This window comes from Muscardinus avellanarius (genome assembly GCF_963383645.1).
Source record: "Muscardinus avellanarius genome assembly, chromosome: 17".
Taxonomy (NCBI): domain Eukaryota; kingdom Metazoa; phylum Chordata; class Mammalia; order Rodentia; family Gliridae; genus Muscardinus; species Muscardinus avellanarius.
Window position 1 is genome coordinate 41,206,655 of NC_137803.1, and position 9,895 is coordinate 41,216,549.

At 39.5% G+C, this 9,895-nt stretch overlaps 1 protein-coding gene across 9 annotated transcripts in view; it reads right to left on the reverse strand.

Moving 5' to 3' along the window:
- The window catches only part of DTNA (dystrobrevin alpha), a gene marked incomplete at both ends in the record, with an annotated part of 145,520 nt that extends 138,250 nt beyond the window's left edge, over positions 1–7,270 (reverse strand). For all 9 annotated transcript variants that reach the window (XM_080714375.1, XM_080714374.1, XM_080714373.1 and 6 more), the window contains one exon: positions 7,204–7,270. In XM_080714375.1, the coding sequence (XP_080570501.1) occupies positions 7,204–7,270 (67 nt within the window). The remainder of the gene's footprint in view (positions 1–7,203) is intronic.
- Between the last annotated feature and the right edge of the window lie 2,625 nt (positions 7,271–9,895).

The following is a 9,895-nucleotide window of genomic DNA, read 5'->3' on the forward strand; positions in this document are numbered from 1 at the left end:
TGTGTGTGTTGCTAGGTATTAAACCCAGGGGCATTCTATCTTTCTATCTCTGGGCTACATGCCTAGTCCTTTTGTGTGTGTGTGTGTTTATTCAAATGTGCCAATCACATATCTTGTGTGTGTGTGTGTGTGTGTGTGTGTGTGTGTGTGTGTGGTGCTAGGTATTAAACCCAGGGGCATTCTATCTCTGGGCTACACACCTAGTCCTTTTATTGTTAGTATTAAAGGGAGTCTTGCTAGGTTGCTGAGAGTCTCAGTAAGTTGCTGAGGCTGCTCTTGACCCTACAATCCTTCTGTCTCAGCCTCTCAAATACTGAAATCAGAGGCATGTGCCACAATGCCCAGCTCACCTGTTACATGTATCAAAATAATAGACCTCTAAAGACATAATAATTATTTCAAAGTTACTATAAGTGATATATTTGTTACTCAATTGAAGTTTTTAATAAGTGTTTTGTGGTTGAGACAATGGTACCAAACAGGTTAAAGAGACTAAAGAACATGAGAAATGAAATGGTTAGTAGAAATAGTCACGGCATCCACTGTGGCCCATGGTGGTGGGATCATTCACATCGTTTTTCTGAATTTTTGAAATCAGTGTTGCTAAAACTCATAGTGTTCATTGCTTCATTTCCAACTGTGCTGATCACAGCTATTCTGAAAAGGCCTGTCTGCTTTCACACAACTCAGCAGTATTTCTTGAGGGCCCACTTTGACTCCCTTTGATTTCAGGTCCCTCCTCCACTTAAGAGGCCAGCAGTGCCTCTGCTTCCCCCTGGAGGCCTGCTTTATCTTGTTAGGCAGGCTTCCAGGTTCTAAACAGGTGTTTCCAACTGCCTTCTTCCCACTGAACAATGAGTGGATTTGAAGGTACATGTCTAGGGTTTGTTCCCTAAAAAAAAGGAATTCACAGAAGTCACTCTTGCCTTGAGAGTGGAAAAACAGGACCGTGTCATTCCAAGAAAAACACGTATTCAGAAAAGCCAGGCGGTAAGACTATATTTGAACTGATAAACTTGCTTGATGGCTGGAAAAGCCAAGGTGAAGATGACATTTTACATTTAACTGGGTGTTTTTTTCTGTTCATTTCAGTTGTAATTCAAGGCAGCAAGGAATCTGACAATTAGGGCATTATAGCCAGAAAAAAATTCAGATAAGAGCAACTTGCCCAGGATTTCTTAAATCAAGTTGGTGGCTACCTAGGTTTTTACATGAGGCTAGTCTTTCTCTGCTTATTTGTAAGTCGATGCTGTTCTTAATTGCACTTCTGGCTGTTTCTTCCTGCTTCTGCTGTTTGTGGTAATAAGCTCAGAGTAGATGTTTCATGCATATGCGCAGCAGTCATGTAGGTTTTCCAGAACTTCTTATTATTCTTACCATTGCGCTTTCTGGCTCTGTAAGGCTAAGGCAGCCTGCACAGTCCCCTCCACCTGCCTGACTTTAGAGGAATTTCTTCCTACATCCAGGCCTCAGACCTCCCTTTTCTTAGGGCTTTCAACTTTAGAAGACTTCCATTGTAAATCCTTTCTCTGCTCCATTGAGATGCAAATCTCCCAGCCCCTAGCCAACTTTACAACCCTGTAAAGTCTTTCTCTTGGAGCTGGAGGCCAGCCTTTGAAGTGCAGTCATCCAAGGAGTAGGCCCCTTCTCCCAGTCCCTGAGGGAGGAATAGCACCTAACTTTTTAATTGGACAATTAGCAAGCTCTGGATCCAGCCTTAATGACATTGACCACCTCCAGGCTGGAGCCTGAAGTAACTTTGCACAAGCTCACCCAGGACCTACAACCCCGCTCTGTGTTCCAATGGAGTCCTAGTGAATTTTTCTCCTCTACTGCCCTCATCTTGAATAAAGTCTTCCCTGCCTGCTTAACTCTGATGAGATTTTTCTTTCACATTCATAATTCCTGAAGCAAAGATTTCTTTGGCACTTTTTTCGCTTAAAAATATTTCCAGATAAAACTTAGTTGACTAAATATACAAGTTTCTAGTTCTTTTTTGCTTCCTGTGTGGACATTGCAGATTCCTGGAAGAAGTTACTTTTCAAATCTCAGTCTCTCTTATCCCCCCCCCCTGTGGTTCTAGAGATTGAAGCCAGAGACATTCTACCTCCGAACTACACCTCCAGCCCTGTTTTATTTTTAATTTGAAAATTTTAAACTCTTGAGGCCCTCACTAAGTTACTGAGACTGGTCTCAACTTGTAGTCCTCCTTTCTCACCCTCCAAAGTACTAGGATTACAGGCCTGTACCACACCCAGCTCTCAGTCTTCTCTGATAATAGTTTTCATTGTTTTCCTTCGGTATTCTGCTGATAAAACTGGGATCACCAATAGATTTCCCTACCATTTAACACATTCTCAATGAAATCATCTTACTCTTTTGTAAGACAGTTTACCTGTCAGAGTCAGTTCCTCCCTTTCAAAACAGTCAATTTTTTTTGTCCTGCAGAATCCTATTTACAGAGGTTGTGTATTAGTGCTGGTCTAGACATGTTGCTCAAACTCATGGGTTATTAAAGTCAGACTTGTGTAGCTGCCTTCAGCTTGTGAGTCTTCAGCACACACAGGGAAGATTGATACACGCTAACTTTCTTATCTATTTGGATCATTAATCAGGGAAACTAATAAAGCTATTTAATAAACTGTATAATAGTTCTGTGACATTTCTATGAACATATGCTACAAGATAGAAAATGAATGTACAATTTTCTTGTCTCTCACTTGGTGAAAAATTTAGTTGTTCTTTTTCTATGACTAAAATTTTTGTCGTGCTTTCTTTGAGTTGAGCCATTTTTAATCAATAGTCATTTGACTTAATAGTCAACATCTCTATTTGTCTGTGCCAAGCACTGTATTGGGTGCAAAAGAAACCAGACACTTAAACGTGTATAAGTATTTGCACACCCATAATTCTCATAGTGTGCCAGATGATAGTCTTCAGTGCTACAAAAGTAAGTTTAAAGTTTTCTACCAGATTTTATTACCTTTACAGTAAATATTAATTATTTTTCTGTGTCTGATATTTGCCCACACTATACTCTTATCTTTTTTTGATATTTGTGCTGCTTTGAATTTTGTTTAAATAGGCAGGCAAGTAAATAGATGTTGTCTCTCCCTCCCCAATATATTGTTCTTTAAATTTTTCCACTTGTGTTTTGACTATCCAATTGAGAAGGTAGAAAGGAAATAGGCAGATAGGGAAGAGGCCTCGGTAGAAAAAGTTAATTTCCTGAGTTTCCTGAATTTCCTGAGGGGTGACAAATACCTGGAATTCCAAAGGCTCCGAGATAAGAAGGCCAGAGCTTCACAAAGCCATCTGTTTACTAATCAACAAACCCAAGAGCCAGTACAGAGCAAGTCGGACACTCCTACTGAATGAAAGGAGATGAGACCCTTCAAAGGACTTGCAGATACCCTATGCAAATCCTGAAAGCTGCTTCCCAGAATTCCCAAAGTCACCCTAACCTAAAGAGGACTTGCAAGTGGTGGGCAATGGCCCTTGGGGATCAGCAATTGGGGCTTTTTCCTCTTGGGACCCCCTCCCCTTTTGCAGAGCTGTTCTCTCTCTCACAGGTCGTTGTTGGCCCTGAGAGAAGGCAGAGTGCATCTAAGGACACGTGGCTCAGGCTACTCTCAAGTAGTGACCTGAAGGCCTCTGCTGAACATCAAGGCTGACCAGGGCCCCTAGGGGTGACCTGCACCTCTTTTCTGGCAGATCGTGTGGACTCTGGGAGAAAGTAGTTTGTAATTGACGGCACTTGGCTCGGGCGACACTTGAGTAGTGACCTGAAGACAACTACTGGACACCAGGAGACCCGACAGCCCGAGTGGTATTCTGCCTCTTTCCCTATTCCCTTCTGGCAGATCGCGTAGACTCTGGAAGAAAGCAGCCTGCACCTGAAGGCAGTTCGGCTTGGGCTACTCTCAAGTATTGTCCTGAAGGCAGCTGCTGGACCCAGAGTTCCAGCCCCTTTGGGGTGTTCAGCCACCCTCCCCCCATTCCCTGCTGCCTCCAATAAACCTTTTTCTCCCCTTCTTGAGGTCTGCGGGTGTCATTCTTTGCTCACTGTAGACAAGAACCCGGTAATCAAGTTCCTTCTTAGGAAACTCCGCTTCATCTTGAGGAAACGCCGGGTTTCCTCTCAAGAAACCCCCATTTCACAATTAGATATTATTTTCCTTTTCTAAAATGTATTTATTTACTCTGTGTGTGTGTGTGTGTGTGTGTGTGTGTGTGTGTGTGTGTGTTACTGGGATTGAGCCTGGAGTATTCTACCTCTGAGCTATCCCTCCACCCTATTTTTTTTATTTTGAAACAGGAACTTGCTAAGTTGCTGACAGTTACGGTTTGACCTCTTATGGTTTGGGGGAACTGTCCCCGGGATGTCATTTAGGGTCCCGGAGATTATTCTCATAGCCGTGGTTTCTTGTCCAGACTTAGGACAGATGTACACTAGTCCAGATTCTTGCTGAAGATTTAAGTGAGTTTATTAGTACAAAGATAGAAATAAAAAATACAGGTACAGCCCTATACTATTACAGAATAATATAGGGAGTGACCCGAAACGAAGTCACTGGAGATTCCTGGACACAGGCTATCTTTATAAGTCTTCTGACAGGATTAAATCTCCATGGCAGGTTGTTTGATATGTAGACTTGTTCTGTCTCCAGCCCAGACCCCCAGGCCTTTTGTCACACTCCAAAATGGGTTAAATTGCTTATCTGGAGTCTGGGATTTCCTTGAGGAAGTTTGCCTCTCTTTAGAAATGTAGAAAGACCCTAGGCCTTTGGGCTTCTTGTATTCTCTCGCTAATCGCCCTTGGCCCCTGGAGATCTGCAGCCCTTTTCTTGAAGCTCCTGGCTTTTTTTTTTTTTTTCTTACTACCAAGGATATATTTTTAAAATTAGAAATATTTCCCAATACTGGTACATTAAGACATTTTGAAGCCTCTTCCAAATACTGGTACACTGAGGACCTCACTAAGTTGCTGAACTAGTTGGCTTTGAACCTGTCATTTTCCTGTCTCAGCCTCCCACGTACTGGCATTACAGGCATATACCACCACACCCGGCTTATTAGTTTACTTTTAATTGACAAATAATAATAATTTTCCATATTTATGGGATGCAGTGTGATGTTTTGATCTACTTATCCATTATATAAAGAGTTATCAAAGCTAATCAACATATCTATCTCCTCACCAACTTAGGTATTTGTGGCGAGAACATTTATTTTGTGGGGAGAACATTCATTCTCTTATCAATTTTGAAATCAGTAATACATTATTATTAACTGTGGTCACCATGCAATCTAATGGAGCACTAGAACTGCTCTGATTGGAGACTTTGGCTGGCAGTAACTAGACTTTTCATTTTGTTAGATTTGTATCTAGAGGACTGGATACAATTCCAGTTGATTGGCTTTGCCAAAAGTAAAGGTTTTGGTACCAAGCATGGCCTAGGATATTGGAAGGTCTTGGCTGAAAGTCCCACAAACACTTTAGACTCATCTCTAAAAGTGGAAAAAATAAGGAGGATGCCTGAAATTTCTTACATCCATTTAATTTTCTTTCGTCTTTGTTAGTTCTAACTTGGGACTGCTGATTATTGAGAAATGATAGAAGAAAATGTGACTCTCATTATCTAGGACTTTCCTTTATTTGCTCTGACCTTCATTCTTGCCAGTCGCTTCCAATCTTTTATACACACATAATTTTTTTTCTTCTCAAGAGAAGAAACTTAAAACTTACTCCTGTTTATATGCAGGAGGGAGAGATAAACAAGGCAAAGCAAATAAACAATAAGAGCATCATACTTTTTTCCTTTTTTATTTTTTTTGGTACTGGGGATGGACCCCAGGGGCATTCTACCTCCGAGCTACATACCCAGCCCTATTTTTTATTCTTTATTTTGAAACAGGGTCTCACTGAGTTGTAAAGGGCCTCACTAAGTAATAGCTGAGGCTGTTTGAAAACTGATCCTCCTGTCTCAACCTCTCAAATGCTGGAATTACAAGTGTGCCCCACCATGCCTGTTTTTTTTTTTCTTCGTAATATTTAATTTGAGATGTGTTTCCCCCCTCACGTGAAGTTCTTTATGAATAAGAAAAATGGTCTGTAAAGGAGGCACTAAAAATTACATAGTAACTCTCCATTCACAGAAATGGAGGTAGGTTCACCACTGGCATCAGTATGTATAATCCTAGCTTGGTTTTCCTAATGACAGGTCACCTCCTACCTCCTTTTGCTTTGTTTTCCTCTGTAAGTGTGTGTGTGTGTGTGTGTGTGTGTGTGTGTGTGTGTGTGTGTGTGTGTGTTTTACTGGATACTGAAGCCAAGGACATTCTACTTCTGAGTATATCCCCAGCCTTTTTTACTTTTTTTATTTTGAGATAAAGTCTTGCTAAATTGTGAAGGGCATCATTAAATTTTTGAGGCTGGCAGTGAACCTACAATCCTCCTGTTTCAGCCTCTCAAGAACTGGGATTACAAGCATGTGCTGTCATATCTGGTATCCTCTGTATTTTCAAAAAAAAAAAAAAACTGGCTATTAGGCTAGATTCCTCCCCTCCAAAAAAGGTAGAAACGATTGCTGATAGTTTGAGCCAGCATTCACATTGAACTCTTCTTTCTCATATGAACATGTGCTATCATTTTTCAGGGAAGATGATTCATTTCATGATTCATTACATGATTCATTTCACAATTTTTATCTAGTACTTATACTATCCCAGTCGCTGTGATCATGCAGGAAGATGAACACAGACTTTTAAGTTTAGTGAGTTATATTAATGTCTACATGAAGCAGTGTTTACCAAGTGTTTCTCTTTGTGCAAATATAAATACATAGGTCCATACATTTTTTCATTTAAAATATAGTTTAGTAACAAATTACGATGAATCACTGACTAATTTAACTCTTAGCTAATAAAAGACAAAAATGGCCTATAAATATATAGGTTTAGAGAACCTATAAATATATAGGTCCACAAACATTTTTCATGTAAAATATGTTTAGTAACAAATCATGTTGAATCACTGACTAATTTAACTCTTAAGTAATAAGATAGAAAAATGGTCAAATGCATGCTTTATGCAAGGAATTTAGGACATTAAGGAAAAGTACAAACTCCATAAGGATTAGGTGGCTATTTCCAGCCTTTCCATGAAACCTCTAGGGATTGCCTCAAAAGTTCCATACTTACTCATTTCTGCAAACAGCTGTCTTCTTTCTGCCATGGTATTTCCTCTTTTCCCACTATCTTCAATCATTCTATGAGACAAAATTGTTATAATGTATATTATCCTCACACTAATAATGAAAACAGCTATTTCTAGAAAAACACATTCTCTGCATTTATGCTACAGAGAAAAACTGTTTTAAAGCTGTGTTTTTAAAAAGGACAGCTTTACTCGTACTAACCTAAATTGCTGTACATATTTTTCCATATGTCATGTTGTTGTAGTTTTTGAAGGAGGCATATCATTTTAACATAAACATTACTACAATAGCAGATGACCTTATGCTATGACTAAATACAACCATCTACCATCTGTTAGGCAATTCACTTTAAACACAGTGTCTCTTTTAATTTCTGTAATATCTATAAGACAACAGAGCAGATCTGATGGATCCTGTTCAACAGCGATGAGGCTGAGGGTCTCATGCCCCTGGTGAGTGAAGGGCACGGACCCTTGTACCCCAGGGCCAGGATGCCCTTCACCTTGTTCTTCTGCCAGGTGGCCCTTGTGCATTCACAACCTTAACTTAGAAACTGGTCATTTTCTGATGTCCATTTCTAAGTCGAGTGTTTACAGTTTGCAACAATTTGCCTGTACACAATAAGTTCATAAAGGAAATTGGTTTTACATTTCTTTCCTTAACCATACCATTAAGCTGCTGTTAAAATGTCAGTTAAAAAGCTAGGCATAGTGGTGCACGCTTGTAATTCTAGCATTTGGGTGGCTGAGACAGGATGATCATGGTTCGAGGACAGCCTCAGCTACTTAGTGAGGCCTTTTGTAACTCAGTGAGATGCTGTTTCAAAACAAAAAACAAAAAATAGGGCTGGGGGTGTAGCTTGGAGCTTGAATGCCCCTGGGTTCCATCCCCAGTACCGCAAAAAAAAAAAAAAAGTTAAAGTGGAGAATAAGAAAAATATAAAAAATTAAAATTTATTTAGCTCGAGGAAAAAAGAAAATAGTGAGAAAGTTCATAGAAGTGTTGTTTAATTATGTAGAAGGCTTTGGGCTAAAGATCACAGGTAATTTATTTATTATTTTAACTATATTTTTATTGATGCATTATAGTCTCATAATATATATATATAATATATAATATAATATATATCATAATATTATATATATAACTATATTATATATATAATCGTTATATATATATATATATATATAATATATAATATAGTGATGGGGCATACATGCACAGTACTTGGCGAGCTCCCCCACCCGCACCTTCCCACTCCTTCCCCTTCTTCATACAAGATTCTGATTTTGGCCTTGCTATTTTCACATATGTACATAATGTCCATGGAAGCATTTCCTTCATTAATCCTCCCTCCCCTGCCTCACCTAGACCCCCTCCATCACTCCACTCCATTATCTGAAGTCCCTCATTTATCCTGATTACTCCCTAGCTTCCCCAGATGAGAGAAGAACATGACCCTTCACTCTCTGTGACTGCCTAATCTCCCCAGGGCCATTCATTTCCCTGTAAATGATACAATTTTGTTCTTCTTTATTGCTGAGTAGAATTTCTTTGTGTAGATATCCCATAGTTTTATATTCCACTTGTCTGTTGATGGATACCTAGGTTGATTTCATGATTTAGTTATTGTGAATTGTGCTGCTATAAATATGGAGATGTGTGAATTACTATATCTAATGAAACCATTAAAAACTTAAATATCCTCTCTCATACACACATGTACATATGCACACATATGCATAGCACTGTGAGTTCTATTTTGATTCTCAGGCATGATTAATATAAGGTATAGCTGAACAAATCTATTTGCTTGTTTTTAAAAGTGCTCTACTCTTTCTCAAATCAAGGTATTTTTTGCACATGTTTTTTTCAGTGACTGGACTACTTTTCCCAATGCATAGGTAGCTTGCAGCCACCCTTCAGGTTTCAGTTTAGCTGTGTCTTTCTCTGAAATCTTCTTAACTCTCTGCCTAAATCTGGTGCCTTTTCCAAGAACCTCCAGGTGCACACTATGCCTTTCTAGATACTGTGTATTCACTCTGTACATCTTTGTTTGGTCTCCAGAAACCACACTAAACTCAGGGCACCCACCTGAGCCAAGTCACAGTTCCTGCCCACAAGGTGCTTACTTGGGCAGTGGAGGAGATGCAGGAGCATAAGAGTCGTCAAGACCCAGGGAGTTAATTACAGCCATAGAAATGGGAGGAAAGATGCGAGCATGAGAGAAATCGATTCCTGGGGACAAAGTTAACAGAATTCCTAGTCAAAGTCTGCTCAAAAGGTAATGGGCTGGATATAAAGTGACTTGCCTGAGAGGGAAGGAATTTGTTATAAGAACAAGATTAGTTACATTGGTCACATAGCCTTACCTGTGGTTTCTGTAACTGAAGGACGGCTGCCTATTGCCAGGAAGGGAAAGATGGACCTAGAACAGTCTTTGTTTGTAGGGTCAAGGGACAGTATACACATATTTGTAATGACATAGATAATATAATGAGGATCTAAATAACAATTGGAAAAGAGTAGAGCTGTTAATAAAGCTTCTTCAATTTGGTAATAACTCACTGCTGAATGTGGTCAAATCTTTCTTTTTATAATATGAAGCTGTAGTTGACATATAGAGATCTGGAGAAAACTTCCACCTTTGCCGATTCACATCATGTCATCTCCTT